General features: G+C 56.7%; 1 protein-coding gene and 1 long non-coding RNA gene across 7 annotated transcripts in view; one reads left to right on the top strand and one right to left on the bottom strand.

Annotated features, from left to right (window-relative positions):
* LOC309871481 overlaps positions 1-2,369 on the top strand; it is a 10,279-nt gene extending 7,910 nt beyond the window's left edge. Inside the window, exons 2-3 of the long non-coding RNA XR_014315307.1 lie at positions 770-912; positions 2,288-2,369. This is a non-coding gene — a long non-coding RNA (uncharacterized lncRNA). The remainder of the gene's footprint in view (positions 1-769; positions 913-2,287) is intronic.
* The window catches only part of SIGLEC1 (sialic acid binding Ig like lectin 1), a 22,186-nt gene extending 1,656 nt beyond the window's left edge, over positions 1-20,530 (bottom strand). The window contains exons 1-21 of one of the 6 annotated variants that reach the window (XM_082744517.1): positions 20,302-20,530; positions 15,128-15,202; positions 14,526-14,885; positions 13,950-14,246; positions 12,587-12,853; positions 12,016-12,270; positions 9,985-10,284; positions 9,068-9,325; positions 8,024-8,344; positions 7,504-7,758; positions 7,014-7,316; positions 6,144-6,404; positions 5,692-6,003; positions 4,966-5,217; positions 4,406-4,675; positions 4,061-4,312; positions 3,454-3,756; positions 2,355-2,615; positions 1,360-1,662; positions 993-1,095; positions 536-605 (exon numbers count right to left, since the gene is read on the bottom strand). In XM_082744517.1, the coding sequence (XP_082600643.1) occupies positions 536-605; positions 993-1,095; positions 1,360-1,662; positions 2,355-2,615; positions 3,454-3,756; positions 4,061-4,312; positions 4,406-4,675; positions 4,966-5,217; positions 5,692-6,003; positions 6,144-6,404; positions 7,014-7,316; positions 7,504-7,758; positions 8,024-8,344; positions 9,068-9,325; positions 9,985-10,284; positions 12,016-12,270; positions 12,587-12,853; positions 13,950-14,246; positions 14,526-14,885; positions 15,128-15,176 (5,052 nt within the window). In that variant the 5' untranslated portion in view covers positions 15,177-15,202; positions 20,302-20,530. Of the gene's footprint in view, positions 1-535; positions 606-992; positions 1,096-1,359; positions 1,663-2,354; positions 2,616-3,453; positions 3,757-4,060; positions 4,313-4,405; positions 4,676-4,965; positions 5,218-5,691; positions 6,004-6,143; positions 6,405-7,013; positions 7,317-7,503; positions 7,759-8,023; positions 8,345-9,067; positions 9,326-9,984; positions 10,285-12,015; positions 12,271-12,586; positions 12,854-13,949; positions 14,247-14,525; positions 14,886-15,127; positions 15,543-20,301 lie in introns of those variants that run through there. The other 5 variants (XM_082744518.1, XM_082744520.1, XM_082744516.1 and 2 more) reach the window with 5 other exon arrangements.

Here is a 20,530-nt window from a genome sequence, read left to right as displayed (position 1 = left end):
CCCCAGACCTCAAACCTTAGGTGAGGGTCCCCAGGGGACTGGGGAGCTTGTGCCTGGCTGGCAATGAAGCTGTGAGCCCAGCCCCACCCCCGCAAAACCGGAAGATCTGCAGAAGGGGACACGTCACTGGGAAGGGAAAACAGACCTTCACCCCTGCCCAGGGACATAGGCAGATTGCGGAGTAGGGAAGAGAGAACCCAGCTGGGGTTCTGTGTTCCAGGATGCATCTTGAAAGTCAAGGAGAAGCTGCTATGTCAGAATGTCTACCCCAGTCACCTTACCAGCAGCTCCCACAGAGAACTCGACCTACAGTATACCCATCATGCCTGGCGAGCAAACACGTGGCTGTTGTGTGCCCCATTTAAAATGGGGCTTCCCTGTCTCTCCGGAGGTCCCTGGTTCTCTGTATTCTCTCCCCAGTCTCCCCCTAGTCCCAGGGCCCGTCCTACATACGAGAGCTGTCTCTGTGCACCAGCCCTGCCCAGTGGGTTAGCCAGGCATCGTGTCTGCCTGGGCCCACGTGACAGATGGATACCTGCATGGTCTGCTTCTGAGAAGTCATCTCCACCAAATTCTCACCCATGCTCAGCTTACAAAATTGTTTCCTGCAACAGCAAGAGCGGACTCAGAGGGTCTCTTCACTTCCCCTGCGTATCCCCATTTCCTCCCTGGACCCCAAGCGCTTACTTAGCCCCAGATAGCTCACTGAACAGAGCAGTGGGAGCATTGTGGGGAGTGGGGGACCTTATCTTTCTTCCTTCCCTCCCAGCCCTTTCTTTACACAGATGGGCTCCAGATGAAGAAAGAAAACTACAGCAAGAGGGCTTGAAAGACGATTCTAGAAGCAATTCCCAAATTTGGAGCAGTGGGAAGAAGAGGGACAGGCTAGAAAGTACAGAGCCCATGCATCTGGTAAGAGAGACATGAGGGAAGGTTGAGGGGAAGTGGGGGATGACAAGGTGACCTCATCCCCCCCCCAGCCCTGAACCCACCTCCAGACGTAGAAGGCCCCCAGGCCCAACAACAGGAAGAGGAGGCCCAGCAGCAGCCCCAGGACCCAGAGTAGCTTCTGGAACAGACTCAGATGGTGCAAGGCTGGAATGCAGGGGTGAGGCTCAGACGGCGGCTCCAGGCCTCCAGGGCTCCCTCCCAAGGGGACTCCCCCAAGATGAAAATCATTCTAGCTCTCACTTTATCTCAGAAGCTTTCCCTTGCAACCGAGCATTAAGTTAGACTAGTTAGACAAACCGATCACAGCAGAAAGGATTCAGCGAAGACCTCAGAAGGAAGCCTATGGACCCAAGAGCTGGGCCTTCCTACAGAGGGGCCTGGGAGACAGACCCTCCCCCCACCCCCCACCTCTGGTTCCGAAGTAGGTAGAAGCGGACGCAGAGCCCAAGGCATTGGAGGCAGAGCACACGTATTCCCCCTGGTCGCTGGGCCTCAGCTCCTCCATGTCCACCCTCAGGGCGTTGGCGGTGGCTGTGACGCGGATGTGGGGCTCGGCGGGAGCCCTGCCAGGCTGGCTGGAGGCCACCAGCCTCCTGCCGAGGTGGAGACTCAGACTGGCTAGGGGCTCGCTGTCCACTCGGCAGTCCAGGATGCCCCGGAGGCCGCCCTCAGGCTCCATGAAGACCGTCATGGAGGGCATCTCAGGAGGGTCTGTGGGAACACAGAGAGGCATAATAGTTGCAGAACACCAGCGCCAACCCAGGCAAGATGACTGCAGCTCGCCACATGACGGGGTAGAACCCCTTGCCCCTCTCCTTGGTCTGTGCCTTGCTCTGACCACTAGGAAGCAGAAGTGATATTATGTGGCTTCAGGACTAGACCTCAAGGGGCCTCACAGCTTCTGGCCTCCTGCAAACACAACCCGGGAGGAAGGTCAGGCCAGCCCCAGCTGCCGGCCGTGAGGATGCAGCCATCCTCAATCAGCTAGCAACGAGACAATGACAGAGACCAGCCGAAGCCCTGCCCAGCTCCGCTCCACCTGAATTTCTGACCCCCAGCATTAGGAGCAAAACAACAGCTGTCATCTGAAGCTCTGTATTTTGGGGGGCTTGTGACTGCAGCCACAACTGGCTGATCCTGCATGGGGGCCTGGATGAGGGATGGAGCGGGGACCCAGGCACTCTGCATGCAGTATTCCCTAGGCTCCTCACTGGGTGAGGGGGCTGATATTTTGCACATGAGAAAAGCCAGGCAGGGATGTACAATGTCACACAAGCAGGCAGCGGGAGTCCTCCAACCCAGGACTCCATCCCTACAAAGTCTTGGCTCTTTGCAGACAGAAGAGGAGGAGGACCCGAGGCAGGCAAGTGAGATGTGGACAGGGGGTGGGGGGTTGTACTCACACAGCACCCGGAGCATGACTGGAGCAGAGGTGGTGGCCCCACTGGGGAGCTCAGCCCAGCAGTGGTACGCCCCAGCTTGGGCGCGGGCCACGTGGGTGAAGGCAAGGGTGGGCACAGGCTCCACATGTAGTCGCTGGCCATTCCAGAACCAAGCGAAGGTGGAGTTGCCCATGGGTCCGGGACCACCAGAGAGGCGACAGCTCAGGTTCAGCGGTGCCCCCTCAGCCACGTCCAGCCCCGGCTCGGCCACCACACGCACCCCTGCAGGCCAAGGACCAGGAGGAGGTCAGGGAGCCTGTGGATGGGATCTGGGCATCGCAGAGGCCTCAGTGTATTATGGGAACCTCTGTTCTGATTTGGGGCCCACAGAGGTAAGATTGTGGCTCTCTCAAAAGACTGAGATCTCTTGGGGCACCTGGGTGGCTCAGTCGGTTAAGCACCTGCCTTTGGCTCAGCTCATGATCCTGGGGTCCTGGGATCGAGCCCTGCATCGGGCTCCCTGCTCAGCGGGAAGCCTGCTTCTCTCTCTCTCCCACTCCCCCTTGTTTGTGTTCCCTCTCTCGCTGTCTCTCTGTCTCTCTCTCTCTCTCTTTCAAATAAATGAATAAAAATCTTAAAAAAAGACTGAGATCTCTTGCACCGGGGACCTCTGGGACAGGGTGGTTTGTCTCTACAAACCAGGCTTTCTAACGGATGAGGCTGTGTCTTGCTCGGAGATGGGACTCCTCAAACGTGGGGCTCTATCTCATCCCTCACACTGAGCCCCCTAAAGGTGGGGTTGGGTCTCTCTTCCCACCCCAGCCTTCCCCAGAGCAGGTCTGTGCTTCCACCCCAGATTGGGTTCTGTGAGGGCAGGGCTCTGTCTCTCCTGCCTCCAAGGGGCCCTCCACACGGCTGCAGAGTTCTTGCAGAGAACTTGCAGAGTTCTGCAAGGGCAAGGCTGCTTCTTCCCCTCAGGCTGGGCAACGGCCTCCAGGGAGAGAGTTCCTCCTCCATCAGATGGGGCAGGGCTCTAGCTATCCATTCTGGTCAGCCCGCCCCTCGTATACACAAGGCCCCGCTGTGCCTGAGTCCTTCTCCTCCCCCTTGGCCCACTCACCTTCCCCCTGCAGCTGCCCTGTGGTGCTGACTGAGCCCAGGAAGTTGTGGGCTGTGCATATGTAAGTGTCCTTGTCACCGGACGGTATGTCTCGCACCTGCAGTCGCAGGGCATTTCGGGCCGCCTGCACGGCGCCTGTCCCGGATGCCAAGCCGTGGACCCCCGGGCTGGTGGCCAGCACCTTGCCGTCACGGGACAGGGCCAGCTCAGCAGGGGGCTCGCTGTCCACGGTACACTGCAACACGGCCATGGAGCCGACTCTGGAGTCCCGAAAGGACGACAGGATGACATCCCGAGGGGCATCTGGGAGCACGACAGCACATAGTTGGAGGCCTTGTTTGGATACCCTGGACCGTCCATGGCCCACCCGCCTGGCATTGGTGAGGCTGAAGCCTCTGGATGAAAGCTCACTTCCTCAAAGTGACACCTCATGGACAGAGTCCCCCAGGTGGGGTTTGCAGGACTCTTTTCTCATCACCAATGTTCTTCTTTGCCCAAGTGCCCCTTCCAAGATCTGCTACGGTCCTGCATCCACCCCCACAAAGGCCCAGAAGTGCCCTCTGCCGGCTCTCAGCCTCAGCACCCCCAGCCAAGGGCCCTGGCTCACAGTGGACTTGCAGGGCGGTGGGCCGGGAGCTGCGGGTGCCCTGGGCGTCCTGGACCTGGCAGGAGTAGGCCCCCGCATGAGCCCGTGTGGCCGCTGGGATCGAGAGGGCGGCAGCTGGTCCCTCCTGCAGCCAACGGCTGTTGTGGTACCAGGCATAGAGAACGGGTGGGCGGGCGGCGGGGTCTTCACAGGACACTGTGACGGGAGTCCCCTCAGGCACAGCGGCGGATGGAGCCAGGGTCACCTGCACACCTGGACCAGGGAGACCAGGGTCAGCAAGGCCCAGCCAGAGACCACAGCTGGTCCCTCTCCCCCCGCTGGGCTCGGCCTCCAGCCCTGCCTCACCCTCTAGCCGCAACTCCAGGGAGACATTGGCCTGGCCCAGAGGATTGTGGGCGGAGCAGCTGTAGAGCCCCTCATCGCTGGGTCCGGGCTCCCACAACTCCAGGCGCAGAGTGTTGGGGACAGAGGCTGTGCTCGAAGACATCAGGAGGTGGCCAGCATGGCTGAGGGCTAGCTGGGCGGGTGGGCGGCTATCCACCGTACACAGTACCTGAGCCAGCCGTCCGCCCCGGCTTTCCAGGAGGTAGGTCAGGCGCAGGCTGCGGGGAGCGTCTATAGGGACACCGAAGGAAACAGTTCAGAGACCACACCCAGGAGGCCAGTTGAGAGGCAGCATTCAAAGCCGGAGAGTCCTGGCTCCCTATCACAAGGGCCCCTAGTTGCCCAACTGAGGCTCCTCTGCCCAGAAAGAAGCTATCCACTCTGACCCTGACTCAACGCTCCTTGTCCTGGGCTTCTTCAGATTGATGGGGTCAGACATCTGTGGGGCTCTGGCCACGCCCTTGATCCCTGTGGGCTGCCGTCATTCTTTTTTGTCCCATCCTGCATCCAACCAAACTCACAGAGGACATCCAGAGTGACAGGTCTGGAGAGGTGGGGTGCCTGGCCAGGAGTCACCACACCACAGCGGTAGGAGGCAGCGTCCGTGACTGTGACATTGGGCAGAAGGATGGAGTGGGCACCTGGGCGCTGCTGCCCATCCTGGTACCACGTGTAGGTGAGCTGGGTCAGGTTCGAGGTCCACACCAGGCAGGTCAGGTTCACCAGCTGCCCCTCTTGCACAACGGCCCTAGGCTGCACCTGCACACTCACAGCTGGGGAGGGAAGAGGGCCGGGGACACGGGTTAGACTGTGAAGCTGTGTAAAGCAAGTCTCTTGTCTCCCTGAGGAAGAGAAACATGTACAGGGGGCTCAAGATTGAACATGGGAAACAGCTCACCATCTCTCAGGTGGCCCCAACCAGGGTTCTGCAGGGCTCCGGGGTACCCTAAGCCCTCCCTGACTCTGATGGGCACATGGAAGAAGAACACAAGCCTGCCTGGGCTGCAGTATTTTCTCCTTGAACACCCCACCCTCCCTTTTCTGATTTATCCACTGGACATCCAGGCAAACATCTGTTTCTAAAAAAGGCTCTTCTGTGAAAGCCAAGTCTGGAGTCATTTGTCCTGAAAGGAGGCTGTCCTATGTTCAGCCCACCTGCCTGTCCCTCAGGCTTCCAGAACCTTCTCCAGCCTCCTCTCTTCTCTTAAAGGAGCCCCCCATGCACACACTCACGCCCTCACACTGACCCTGGGCATCGAAGAGGGCAGAGGCTGAGGCCTGGCCCAGTGTGTTGTTGGCCTGGCAGGTGTAGGCGCCTTCATCCTCCAGCACCGCCCTGTGGATCTCCAGGCGTAGTGTGTTGGGAGCGACAGCCACCTGCAGCCGGGGAGAGCGGCTGGCCAGCTCCCCCACACCCTGTAGGGTGGAGGCCACGAGGTGGTCCCCGTGGAGCAGTCGTAGGTGGGCTGGAGGGTCACTGTTCACACGGCACAGGAGGAGGCCCAGTCGTCCAGGGCCCGTGTCCATCAAGGTGGTGAGTGTGGCCTGGCGAGGGGCATCTACGGGAGGTAGGGAGTGGTCAGGAACCCCCGTCCCTTCTCTAGCACTCTCGCATGGAGGCAGGGCTTGCCCAGCCCCTCCTCTATCTGTCCCTTGTGTCCCTCACCCCCCAAGAAACATGGACAGGATGAAAGCTTACAGGACACGTGGAGGCTGATGGGTGCGGCCAGGCTCGTGGTGGCCGAACCTGGGGCCTGGGCTTGGCAATGGTAGGCCCCAGCTTGGCTCAGAGTAATGGCCGTGAAGCGGAGCGTAGCTGAGTTTGACTCTGGGAGGGGATGGCCATCCTGGTACCAGAGGTATGAGGTCCCCTCCTGGACCCCTGCGGGCACCTGGCAGCTCAAGACCACGGCCTGGCCCTCCTGGAGCTCAGGTGACGGAGACACCTGGACCCAGGCTCCTGCAGGGGGAAACCAAGGGCAGGTGAGGGCCCTCTCCCATGCCCTCTCCCCCAGCCTGGGACTATGTGTATGTCCACACGAGGACCCCAATCCTATGTCCTGGAGCCACAGGCCCCCTATGAGACCACCACCAAAAGGCCCCACTTCAGCTCCATGCCTCCCCCTGTCCTACTCCCAACTCCCCTGCCCTGGTCTGTCCTGGCTTTTACCACTCACTACCTGGAGCTACAGTTTCACTCTGTCGGTCATATCTCACCTACCAGAAGGTCCAGCTAACGGGACTTCCAACCCCGTGGCAGGTGCAGTGCCTGCACAAGTTAGCTCAGGACAGATGCTGGCTTGACCCCATAGAACACTGAAATCAGAGGGGTTTAGATCATGCCAAGGTCCGTTGTCCCAAGAGTGAGCTGGACCCAGCATGGATGACCCAAGTAATTATAGGGAAAGGTATCCAGCTGGAGACCAAAGGAGGCCTGCTGATTGGCTAGAAACTCCCCTGACCGTCACTGAAAAAGGCTCACATTTCTACCCCGAATCCACATGACACAGCCCAAAGCCTGGCCAGAGCAGCTCCCAGGGCACGTGGGCCCTAGGGACCAGACACTCACCTCGGACCTGAAAGAAGAGGGAGGTATTGGTGGATCCGAGGACATTGGTGGCCTCGCACCGATAGCTTCCAGAGTCCCCAAGGCTCAAGTCTCGGACCTCCAAGTGCAGGGAGTTGGCTGTGGCTTTGACCTGGAGGCGGCCATGGAGTGGGAGCAAGGGCCCCAGGCTGGTGGCCAGGAGGTGCTCCTCGTGGAAGAGGGCCAGCTGGGCCACAGGGTGACTGTCCACAGTGCAGACGAACACAGCCACGTGGCCCTGGCCCACGTCCAGGAATGCTGACAGCTTTGGAGGGTCTGGGGGATCTGCAGACAGGAAGGAGCTCAGGCCATGCCCCGTCCTGCTCACCACAGCACACCGCCCCTCTGCACACGCAGTCCAGGCCTGCCCTTGCTCACGCCCAAGCCGTGCTCTGCCCCTCACGACCGTTCCCCCGCACTGCGCACCCCCCCACCCTCCGAGCACCCAACCCTGCCCTTGCCCGTCACCCACAGAGCACACTCAGGAGCACCGGGGCGGAGAGCTGGGCCCCAAGCTCGGCGAGGATGCGGCAGGCATAGAGGCCAGCGTCCGTTCTGGCCACAGGCAGCAACGTCATGGTTTCCAGGGGGCCCTGGGCCCACAGCGCCCTGTTCCGGAACCAGGAGAAGTTGGCAGGGCCGCCGGCTTCCCGGCTCACACTGCAGGTCAGGTTGGCTCCGGTGCCCTCCAGCAGCGTGTGGGATGGGGTGATGACCAGGCTGGTGGCTGGAGGGCGAGCAGCACAGGCCACCTGAGACAGGCCTCCCCTTGACTGCCTCCCCCCTGGGGTGGGGGCCCAGCCTCCCAGCATGGAGAAGGCAGGAAGGAGACCCCTCCCCGGTGTGCCCATGGGGTTGGGGAGAAAAACGAGTTTCCATGGCCAAACAGATGTGGTTTCACCCAATAGACCTGCCCTGGACGGCAGAGAGATTTGGAGTGTCCAGCATACCAGCCCCTGACCCTGAACCACCCATTCCCTGCACTGACTCACCCTGGGCATCGAAGTTTGTGGAAGCAGAGGCGTTGCCCAGGGCATTGCTGGCTTCACACAGGTACACACCCTCATCCTCCAGCACCGGGTCACCGATCTCCACACGCAGCAGGTTGGGGGCTCTGGTGACCTTTAGGCGCTGGGAACAGCCCCCAGAGCCCAATGGCAGGGAAGAGGCCACGACATGGTCCCTGTGGAGCAACCGCAGCTGGGCTGGGGGGTTGCTGTCCACACGGCACAAGAGGAGCCCTTGACGTCTCGCCGCAACCCCTGCAGCATCGGGGTCCAGCTGGGCAGTGAACATGGGCTGGCGTGGAGCATCTGTAGGGAGGAAGAGCATAGGCATTCATCTCGTGGCCTCCACAGGGTTCTCCACGTCCACTCCCGCAACACACCAAACAAAGGCATGTGCTCAGAATTGCCATGAACAGTTGTGTAGGTTGTTCACTGCACAAGGACAACCAAACAAAAGGAGGAGGAATTCGGCCCATGGCCTTCATGCTCAGCTGTGCTCTAGTGCTGTACTGAGTCTTCCCAGAGGAAGGAATATCATTTTCTAGCTTGGACAAGGGTGTCGTATGGGCTAGCATAACATTGTGTGCTTCTGATTGCCCCCCCCCAGGTTAATATTGAAGCATCCACCCTTGATAGGCCACAGTCCCTGTGCTGAGAGGTTCTGCTGTCAAGGCTATGGGAGCTTGTGAGAGCACAGCCGAAGGTGTGTGCACATATATGGAATTATGGTGTCCTAGGGACCAGCTCAGGACAAAACTTGGACAAGGTACCCATGGTGCCTTTGAGGCTAAAAGTAGAGGGCCCTAAAGAGGCTGGGATTGAGGGACAGGATATGGGGAGGCAGAGCAAGCCCCAGGCTCGTTCTCCACATTTCAGCCCTGGGCGGGCAGCTCTGTGGTGCCCATGCCCGTGGCTGCCTTCCTGATCTAGACCCCGGGGCGGGCGGGCCTGAAGGAGGTGAGGGGGCTGGCGGGCTCCTGTGGGCTGACCCTCCCCAGGTAGGCAGGGGCTGGTGGGAAGACTGCTTACAGAGCACAGTGAGGATGGCAGGTGAGGAGGGTCCGCTGTCCCTGTGGCCATCATTGGCCTGACAGTAGTAAGATCCGGCATCGGTGCTGGAGGCCGCAGAGAGGTGAAGGCTGCTGCTGGAACCTTCAAGAAGCAGGGCTCCATTCCGGTACCAGGAGAAGCGGATGTCAGGCGATGGGCTCAGACCACTCCTGCAGTTCAGGGTCACTCCTTGGCCTTCTACCACCTCTGCTGCGGGGCTGATGAGGAGGTGCGCCACTGGCAGAGGAGGGAGTAAGGAAGGCTCAGGTCCCCTGCATCCAGCTGCACCCATGCCACCGGCTGCAGGAAGACCTCCAGGGTTCTCCTCTCCCCACATGACTGTAGGTAGGTCTGGACTCCGTGGCATTAGCTCCATGAACATCTTGATATCAGGAGAGTTTGTCCTTCAATGCCAATTCTAATCTATTGGCTGCAGCTTGATGGAGAAGGATTGTGAGCCAGAGCCCAGGCTTCCATCAAAAACCTGGCACAATTGATTAGCTCTGTCCTCCACAGCCTCAGAAGGAGGGAATGGTAATGCATGCATGAAGGTGTGGACGACCGTGCTTTTCTATTTTTCCTCCTGCCTCGGACTCCTAGCAGAGCCTGCCCCAGACGTTTGATAAATAAAAAAACCAATGGATGTGAAGGGCCCTTCAAGTTCAGAGTCAAAATGTGTACAAAAGGAATAATGCAACCTGCCACGTTTCCCCTTTGCCTTGACTTCAGGAACCTCCCAGGTGGTTATAGCCCAGATCTTTGATGTGATTTTTTTTTTAAAACCAACCAGCTTGTTCGTCCCCTCAGCTAAGTCCCCTGGACTCCTGGGACAAAGACCAGAGCAGGCCTCCTCCTTGGTGTCCCTTCACCAGCCCCCCTCCCCATGCCTGTCTTACCTTTGGCCTGGAAGTTCAAGGTGGACGATGACTTCCCCAGGGAGTTAGTAGCTGAGCACGTGTACTCCCCAGTGTCATCCAGCCCCAGGTCTCGGATCTCCAGGTTCAGGGAGTTGGGGGTGGAGAAGACACTGAAGCGTGAGCTGTGGTTTCCCTCCCCTGGCGTGGAGGCCAGGATGAGGCCATTGTGCGACAGCGTCAGGGTGGCCAGAGGCTCGCTGATCACGGAGCAGTGGAGGATACCCACCAGCCCCTCCCGTGTCTCCAGGAAAGCCGTTAGGTCCGGGGCAAGGGGCGAGTCTGCGTGGAGATGAGGGGGTGCTGGTCACCCTCAGATGGGGGCAATCCCGGATCCCACTTTATAGGCTATGACCCTGCAATACCCCTTGAAGGGAGCAACCCCAGAGCTTCTGAGGACCAGTCAAATACACTTGCGCCTGAGTGGAGCCAGTCACTTTGTTTTCTCAGTCAACAGCTGTGGCAACTCTGTGAGTTGGGGGGTCGGGGGCCCACTATGAAGTTGGGAAAACTGCCAGGCGGCAGCGGGTAGCACCTCGTCCAAGGAGCCAGGGTGAGGAACTACCAGCAATGGGACAGACTGTCATCACATGCCCCCTGACGTGACACAGCAGGACGGACCCAGAGTCACACCCACGCTGTTGCTGCCCGGGTATGCAGGCTCACTCTACACAAACCACACAAACACAAACAGGGACACTCACACAACTAGCTTATACTCTTCAAGTCTCAATGGCAAGAAAGGCAAGAAAAGGGGCGCCTGGGTGGTTCCATCTATTAAGCGTCTGCCTTCACTCAGGTCATGATCCCAGGGTCCTGGGATCAAGTCCCACATCGGGCTCCCTGCTCAGTGGGGGGTCTGTTTCTCCCTCTCCCTCTCCCCTTCCCCCTGCTTGTGCACATGTGCGCGCTCTCTCTCTGTCTCAAATGAATAAATAAAATCTTTTAAAAAGAGAGGGAGAGAGAGGGACTACCTTCTGTATGATTCCAACTATTTGACATTCTGAAAAAGGCAAAATTGTTTATGCCTGTGGTTGTCAGGCATTCAACAGATAAATAAATGGAGAACGGGGGATGTTTATGGCAGTGAAACTCTTCTGTATGACACTGTAAGATGAGTACATGATATTATTCAAAACCTGTAATGTACAACACAAAGAGTGAACCTTACTATAAACTACAGACTTTAGTTAACAATGTATCAGTGTTGGTTCAGTAATTATAACAAATACACAACACTAATCCAGAATGTGATAGGGGAAACTGTGCCAGGAAAGATACATCGGACCTCTGTACTATCTGCTCAATATTTTTGTAAATTTAAAACTATTGTTAAAAAATAAAATCTATTAGGTAGCTCGGTCAGTTAAGCATCCAACTCTTGATTTCAGCTCAAGTCATGATTAAGGGTGGTGAGGCCAAGCCCAAGAAGACTCACACACTAGGCGTGGAGCCTACTTAAGATCTTCTCTCCCCATCCCCTCTGCGCCTCCCCGCACCATGCACCCATGCTCTCTCTTTCCCACTCTTTTTTTTTTTTTTGACAGAGAGGAATATCACAGCAGGCAGAGAGGCAGGCTGGAGGGTGGGGAGGTGGGGAGCAAGCTCCCTGCTGAGCAGAGAACCCGATGAGGGGCTCCATCCCAGGACCCTAAGATCATGACCTGAGCTGAAGGCAGAGGCTTAACCCACTGAGCCACCCAGGCACCCCCTAATCCCACTCTTTAAAAAAAAAATTAATAAATAAAGACAGAGAACAAATGTACCACACTGTTAATAAATGGAGAATCTAAGTTAAAAGTGTATGGTAATTCTTTGTATTCTTCTTGCAACTTTCTGTAAGCTTAACTCATTCAAAATGAAAACTGGTTTAAAACAGGAGGACACCCAGGCCCAGGGAGGTGAAAGCTTGCCCCGAGTTGCAGAGCTGGGGTGTGAGCTCAGAGCCGACCAGGCCCAGGCTCTTCACCCTCCTGTGGGGACCCTGTCCGCAGCTCCACCCTGGCCACTTACGGCTGACCACCACGCTGACGGGGCCGGAGCGCTCTCTGCCGTAGGTGTTCTGCACCTCGCAGACGTAGAAGCCGGTGTTGGCCCTGGAGGCCGAGGGCAGCAGGAGCGTGTGGCTGTGGGCATCCTCCAGCACGACATGGTTCTTATACCAGCTGTAACGCAGCTCGCTGGGGGCTGTTTGGGGCGTGTTGCAGGTCAGTGTCACCGTCTGGTTCTCTAGGATGCGGCCTGCCGGGCTCACCTGGACCTCAGCCACTGTGGGGGCAGCAGAGGGCATGCTGGGGGACACTCAGAGATCTTCCAGCATCCTGGGGTTGTAGTCAATCAGCCCGAATCCTGCATGCTCGGTACCAGGCCCCTTCTGGATGGGCACCGCATCTCTTTGTCCTGTTTACTGGGATTCTTGCAACCGCCCACCCCGTTGGGGATGTTTGTCATCTATCTGGGGCAGGGCTAGGACTCCACACCTGTGTCCCAGAAGGCACTTTGGCCTAGCTCCCTTGAACAACAGTGGCCTGTTGGGGACCCCGCCCCACCCTCCAGTCAAGACCCGGGCTCCTCCAGGACTTACTGAAGATGTGGACCCTGATGGGGGGCGAGACCGAAGAGCCCACGCCATTCCCAGCTTGGCAGGTGTAGACACCAGCATCGCCCCAGGTTGCCCGGGACAACCTCAGTGTACGCCCCTCGACCTGGAGCGGTGCCCCGTCCTTGATCCAGCGAATAGAACTCACGTCGGGGTAGCTGCTGTTCACCCGGCAGGTGAGTATGACCAGATCACCTGGCAGGATGTTCCGCCCTGAGGGGCTGAGAAGGATCTCCACGCCCCTGGGGGCATCTGCAAGGCATAGGGTGGTGGTGGGCAGGGCGTCAGAGGAAGGGCCCAGGGAAGACAGTGGTGCCACTCTTCTTTCAGGAAGCCCCGCCAGGCACTGCCCCCACCTCGTGAGGAGGTTCTGATTCCTTCCTTCTCCACCGAGGGCTAATAATGCAGGCCTAGCGTCCAGCCTGCACTGCCTTCTAAGGCTTTCTGCCACGTGACACTGGCCATCACCCTCTCTTCTATCTAGGGATCATGAGCACCATCGTTCCTGCTTAGGTGGCTTTTGGTAGCTGTTGGCAAGGAATCAAACACTTCATGAAGGGGGCCAAAGGCAGAGGATGGTTAACCCGCTTGGAAGGAAGGAGCCAACCATACAGCACATCTGCATTTCTAGAAATCTTGTTCCAAATCCTCTGGCTATGGAAATAGGCTTATAAAAGCTATTATTTTCAAATGCTTTATCTAGGGAAATATGAAAATAGCAGAAGCTAATATCTTAGAGTGCTCGGTATGTGCTAAGCACTCCTTCAATTTCCATAACAGTTCCTTGAGAACAACTCCTCTCCTTCACAGAGGTAGACATGGAGGCCCCAAAGGTCAAGTAACTCGCCCAGTTTCCTCAGCTAGTGGTGGACCCAGCCAGCCTGATGATGCCTGTGAACAGCCCCTGTTCTAGAATAGGCCGCCATGTTTTACCATGATGGGAAGTTGCATAATCAAGTAGAAACTCAGGTTTCCTCCCACCTCCTCTTTGTTGAGTAGCCTTAGACAAGAAAAGGGTGAACCTTCCTCCCCCCAACACACAGCAGCCTCCAGAGCTGGGTTGAATCCCCAAGTCCTCCCTCCCCGGGCCCCAGTTCTCTGGCTCTTCGTGTCTCCCCTCCTCTGCCCAACCCGGCCTCAGGGACACGAGGTACTAGGGAGTCATTCAATGTGACTTTTAAGGTTTTGCAGCGTCTCTCCCCCCTGGCTGAGCCTAGAGGTCCAAGTGCACCTGGCTCTGCCTCAGGGGCGAGGGTTCTCTTTCTACAGGCTGCAGAAGAGACTAGTTTCCTCTGGGGAGCCACAGAAGTGCGCTCAGTCCCAAGGGTGGGGCCCCCAGCACACTCACATTGCACTTGGAGGTGAATCTCGCCCCGAGCCTTTTGCTTGGCCACCGAGACTTCGCAGTGCAGGGTCCGGCCGTGGTCCTGCCACGACAGGGCCATGTGGAGGGTCTCCAGGTGGCTGATGCCTGTGGGCCTGAGATTCTGGAGGTTGGAGGTGACCGAGCGCTCGGGGTCTTGGCCTTCCCACTGCAGGCTGATGTGCTCCTCTGGGCACGCATAGGGAGTAGAGCAGTTGAAGTAGGCCTCCATGCCCTCATGGAGCTCCGCCAGGGAGGAAATGGAGGGCTTCTCAGGCGTCTCTGAAGACAAAGACCAGAGGCTCAGGACTCCCCTTCACCACACAGGAGGCCTCCTGCCCTAGAAAGCCCAGCTGAGGGGCGAGACCTGGGCAGGGTCCTTCAAGAGGAAGGAGAGACTACTTTCGACCCCCAGCCCCACTTAGGGTGAATGCAAAGGAGATGCAGGGCTGGGAGAGGCCGGGGATGGGCTTACACTGAGGGTTGGGGCTGTGAGTCAATGGGGCCAGTAGCAGCTTGGGACACACTTCCAGGCCATAGCCAGCTCACCCTGCCCCTCACCTGTCACAGTGACCACAGTGCCTTTGACATCTGACCAGCGGTTGCCTTCACTGATCTCAAAACGGAAGTTGTAGGAGCCTGAATCCTCAGGCCGCAGGTCCTTCAACAGCAGGCTGCACATCTTGTGCTCTGTGCGCCCCAAGAACTGGGCACGGTTACGAAAGCGTGCCTCCACCAGCTTGGGGTTCTCCGAGTGGCTTACCACCTGCCGCTGGCCCGCATAGTCGTAGTACCAGATGGCCGTGATGCCACGGGTCACTTCCACATTAGCTGGGAAGCTGAAGACGCAGGGGATGATGAGACAGGACCCCCTCACGCCCTTCACAGCCTGGGGACTGGAGACACCCCATGAGGACAGGCCTGAGGGTGGGGCGAGACAGAGAGGAGAATGATGAAGACCTGGTATCATGCAGAGCCCCCAGACCTGTCCCCAGATGAGCCCCCAGCCGGGCACCCCTGGAGCAGCCTCTTAGCGTGGGGGTGCTCCAAGCCACTGCCTCCCTGAGCCCTCCTTTGACCTCAGCAGACAAACCTGTGACCAGGCCCAGTGCGGTCTGCCCGGGGCCAGGCCCTGCGAGCTGGGCGAGACCAGCACAGCTTACCTGTTGAGATGGATGAGAACAGCTGGAGAAGCCAGAACAGGGAGTCCATAGCAGGCTTCACACTGGTTCTGGTGCCTAAGAGGCGATACATACCTTGTGTGCTGGTTGGGTACACAAGGGCCTCCTAGGGCACCTCAGGGCACCTCAGCCTCAGAGTCTGCTGAGAGTCCAGCCCTCAGTCCCCACATGCTCTGCTGCCCGCCCTCAAACCCCCAGTGAGAGGTCCGGGTGGCCAAGGACCCTCGCACAGCCAGCAGCAGGGAGCCGGGATCCCACGTTCCTGGCGCGGACCACACCCAGGAATACCTTCACTTGGTGTCGTGCCCCAGAAAGCCCTCTGTGTGCCCCTCAGCCCCACCCCAAGTTCTGCTTTCCCAACCCCTCAAGGACACTCCTCCAGAGCAGATGAACATCTGTTTCTCTTTCTTCCCACTTCCCCACCTCTTCCCCACCACCCAGCCCAACAGGAACTGGAGCCCAGAGAGGCCCAGGAACTCACTCCAAGGCACCCAGCAAGGATGATGGCTTGAAACTTGTGTCCTTACCACCAGCCTTACCAGCTGTAGGCCTTAATGGGGATCGACTGAGCACTGACCAAAGTGCTGCCTTTGAGAGCTTCTTACATCCCTGAAAGGTTCTCAGGGTTCCCACTCCCAGTTCTGCCCCCATTCCCTGCTGGTCACACACACGGTCTGTGGCCAAGTCCCATCTACACATGGGCTCTCCAGTTAACCAGCTCTGCCCCACCACAAATGATCTTTGCCTGCTGAAACCTTATTCAGTCGTCAAGGTGCAGCTTGAAGGAGGTGGCTTCTAGCCGGAACTTCCCTTGTGGGGTCCCTGGAGCCACCCCACAGCCATCTCCATGCTTGCCTCGTTCTTGGCAGCTTGTGACCCCCATTTCTCAGGAGCTGGGACTGAGGACATGCACCCTGAAGCAGAGCAGAGCCCCCAGGCCTTGCAGTAGTGAGCAAGAGAGGGGTGTGATCCTTGGGCGTCTAGAGTTGGTAGCAGGGCAAGTCTGGGCAGGGGACACAAGCCCCGCACAACACATATCCCTACTATTTACCATGTACAAGAAGGTGGGCTCTCTGCCAGCGGGGGGCCCTGCTGGAGATGAGGCTCTAAGGGGGTGCCACAGAGAAGAATCTGAGGGGCAAGAAAGCTGTGAGAAGAAAGCAGGTGAAAATCTCCACGACCTGGGATCAGGCAATGACTTCTCACGTATGACACCAGAAGCACAAACAACAAAAGAAAAAATAGATAAATTGGACTTGATCAAAACTTGCAACTTTTGTACACATTGAAGGACACTATCAAGAGAGTGAAAAGACAACCCAGAGAATGGGAGAAAGTATCTGCAAATCATCTAGCTGACTAGGGGCTGATATCTAGAATATATAAGGAACTCCTGCAACCCAACAAGAACAGTAACAAGCAAACGAAAAACCCCAAACCACCCAAAATTAAAAAATGGGGTAAGAACTTCAATACACGCTTCTCCGAAGATGATATATGTGGCCAAAAAGTTCATAAAAAGTTGTTCAACATCATGAATCATTTGGGAAATGTAAACTGAACCCACAATCAGCTACCACTTCATACCCATCAAAATGGCTATTAACAAACAAAACCAGGAAATAATAAATGTTGATGAGGACGTGGAGAAATGGGAAACCCCATGCACTGCTTCCCCACTTTACATTCTGGTGGGAATGTAAGATGGCACAGTCCCCGTGGAAAATAGTTTGGGAGTTCCTCAAAAGTCAGACATAGGGGTGCATAGGTGGCTCAGTCGGTTAAGCATTTGCCTTTAGCTAAGCTCATGGTCTTGGGATGGAGCCCCACATCAGGCTCCTTGCTTAGGGGGGAGCCTGCTTCTCTCTCTGCCTGCTTGTGTTCTTTCTCTCTCTGATAAATAAATAAATATCTTTAAAAAAAAGTCAGACATAGATTACTGTAGCATCCAGCAATTCCGCTTCCAGGTATCAAAACCAGAAGATTTTTTTTTAAGATTTTAATTAATTTATTTATTTGACAGACAGATCACAAGTAGGCAGAGAGGCAGGCAGAGAGAGAGAAAAGGAAGCAGGCTCCCCACTGAGCAGAGCGCCCAATGTGGGGCTTGATCCCAGGACCCTGGGATCATGACCTGAGCCAAAGCCAAAGGCTTTAACCCACTGAGCCACCCAGGTGACCCTCAACAGAAAGATTTGAAAACAGGGACTCAAACAGATACTTGAACACTTGTGTTCATAGCAGCGTTAGTCACAATAGCCAAAAGGTGGAAACAACCCAAGCGCCCATCACAGATGAATGGATGAAAGAGAGGTGGTCCATCCATAAAAAGAATATTATTCAGCCATAAGAAGGATCGAAATTCTCCCATTCTGACACGTGTGACAAGGGCAAACCCTGAAACCATTATTCTAAGTCAAACCAGCCATATACATAAGGGCAAATATTGCATGATTCTACTTATATGAGGTACCTAGAGTATGCAAGTTCAAAGACACAGAAAGCAGACTAGAGGTTACAGGGACAAGGAAGGGGCATGGAGGAGTGAGTGGAGAGGTCATATTTAATGAGAGCAGAGTCCCTCTTTTGGATGATGAGAAATTCCTGAAAATTGACGGTGGTGATGGTTACACAATATCATGAATGTATTTAATGCTGCTAAACTGAACACTTAAAAAATGGTTAAAACAGTAAGTTTTATGTTAAGTGTATTTTACAACATGCATACAAAAACCCATGTTGCTAGGCTGCCTGGGTGGCTCAGTCGGAGAAGCATCTGCCTTCAGCTCAGGTCATGATATCAGGGACCTGGGATCGAGCCCCACCTTAGAGTCCCTGCTCAGCAGGAAGCCCGCTTCTCCCACTCCCTCTGCCCCACCCCCCACCATTCACGTGCTCTCTCTCTCAAATTAAAAAAAAAAAAAAAATCTTTAAAACAACAACAAACAAACAAAAACCCATGTTGCCAACTTTGCAATCCTCCCTGGTCCGAAACGCTGACTTGGCAGAGTGAGGGGGTGAGCCTGAGGAGGCTGGGAGCCGGGACAGGAAACTCATAACATCTCCCAGCCCCCAGCCCATCAGCCGCAGGATGGGGCCCAGCTGATTCTGGAGGCTACCAGGGTACACTCCTGGGGAGGGGCTGAGCAGACACCCAGGGCCTAAATGGGATCTGAATTGTCCATCAGGATGACGATACTTGGCCAGGTGTGAAGGGGGGAGGGCTGTCTTTGCAGGGAGTGGGGCAAAGGTGAAGGCATGGGAAGGCCGGGAAGAGCACTGTTCCTCAGGCAACCTAGCTGACAGCGCTGGTCATTGGCTGAGGCCCAGCGGCTCGTCCCCAGTTCTTTCGGTGGCTCTAGGCCTGCTCCTCTCCCAGGAGAATGGAGAAGCCACAGGAGAGGTTCATGCTGGCCCAGGCTGGAGCTAAGGCCCAGATGCTGGGCTGAAAGGCAGCTCAGGGCATGTTTGGGGTGGGTGGGGAACAAGGTCAGCTCTGCTACAGAAGGGGCATGAGGAAGAGGGGGCATGTCGGCCCCAGGGCCCCTGCTCTTCCCATTTGGAGCCATGGAAGGGACAATGGTGAAACTACAGGATGGTGGGATTTTAGACCTACTGACCCCAGAACAGAGCAGAGATTATTGAAACATGCAAGAGGACCCCTTCTAGAACCACCCACATCATGTAGGTGTCACCTACACTTAGCCCAGCCCCAACACCCAAGAGGTAAGTCCCACCGGAGTCCAATTCATTGACTCATCCTGTTTCACCCCTCATCCTAAGACCTCGTCTAAGACCACCCTCGTCCTAGAGAACTTTCCTGGGAAAAGAAGAGGCAAAACAGACCCCCGAAAGGAAGACCCTGTCCCTATTTGGAAACCTCAGGGCTAGGGGGTAGGTGCTCCTAGGGCTTGGATTGAGCTGGGTGTACTGGTGGGCGTCCTGCGCCCCCTGGTGGTAAAGGGGTGATTGCCAGTCCTAGGAAAGGGGGTGGGTGTCCTGGGGACCAGACCCCGCAAGCCTGAAACAACCTCATCCTTAGGCAATGATCACCAGACCTCAGAAAGCTCAGGGCTCTGAGATTCATCTTTGTAGCTTCAAGTCTTGGGTGCTCCGAACATGGGCTTTAATCCCCACTCTCAAAATTGGTGTATGTTGCATCAGGGTGGGACTGGGATGGCCTGGAAGGTGGGTGCCCGAGTCTGCTGCTGCCTGTGCGAGAACGAGTGGGCGGGTGGGTAGAGTCTATGTGAGACCAAGTGTCCCATGATAAGTGGGGAGGGCTGGCTGAACCCTGACCTCTGAGCCCAGAGCCGAGTCTGGCCTGGGGAAGGAAGGGCAGACGGAGTTTCACTACAGACAGCTATGTAGGGCTCAGTTTCTGTTTCCTAGTACCAGGGCTCCCCCCTCAACTTCCCTATCAGGCTGCAGAAGGAGGAAAATGAGGGGATACAGACATCTGGAGTGTCCTTCCCCACAGATAAGAAATCAGGGTACAGGAGGGAGACTCCAGAGTATATGATCTTCCTAAGAGTGGAAAGCCCCAAACCTAAGCCAAACGTTTTGCGTGAAAAGCCCTAAACCTAAGCCAAACGTTTTGCGTGAAAAGCCCTATTGCCCATAAATGAAGTCGCCTGGCTTTGAAATGGGCAGTAGAGATTTCACATCTCCTTTTTTCAATCCGGCCCAAGCTCCTGCGCCCCAGGCTGTGCTAGGCAGTGCTGGGGGTCCTGCTGGGAGGAAGAAGTGGTGATGAGGGCAGTGAGTGGGACTGGGCTCCTGTGAGGCCAAGATGAATGGTGGGTGGCCCCAGGGCAGGTGTGAAGATGAATTTCGGCTGCAGTGTGGGATGGAATTGGGTGGACGTGGAGGGGAGAGTGATGGGTCAGGAGAGGATGAAGGTCAGGGTTGAGGCTGCATGGAGATGATGGAAATGTTGCGGGTGTCGCTGAGGGTGAAGGAGGGCTAACAGGTGTGAGGACTGGGACCGGGGTATGGGTTGGAGAAGATTTGGGGGTTCTGGTAATGGCTGCAGCCTTGATTAGTGTCTCGGGCTTGAGTTGGTCTGGGGCCCAGCACCCACCCCCAATGCCCCCCAGCAAATCTCAGCCCAACCCCTCTCCCAGCCCTCCTCTCGCACTCCGGAGATGGGGTACCTGCTCCGCAGGGGGAAGGGGCTGCAAGGCTGGTGAACCACAGGAAGAAGAACAGGAACGAGAGCCAGATGCTCGTGGTGCTGGTGGCTTCCCAGGGCTCTGCCACCCCAAGAGAGGAGTTCCAGGCTCAGAGGCTGCTTCCTCTTTTCCCAAAGCCTCAGGCCAGAGGCTGGTCAGGGAGGCAGCTGGAGGCCTTGCGTAATACCAAGACAGGAAAGTCCTCCTAGGC

The sequence above is a fragment of the Mustela nivalis genome (genome assembly GCF_964662115.1).
Source record: "Mustela nivalis genome assembly, chromosome: 8".
Classification (NCBI taxonomy): Eukaryota; Metazoa; Chordata; class Mammalia; order Carnivora; family Mustelidae; genus Mustela; species Mustela nivalis.
Note: the sequence above shows the minus strand (reverse complement) of the source record. Positions and strands in the feature narration are given on the sequence as shown.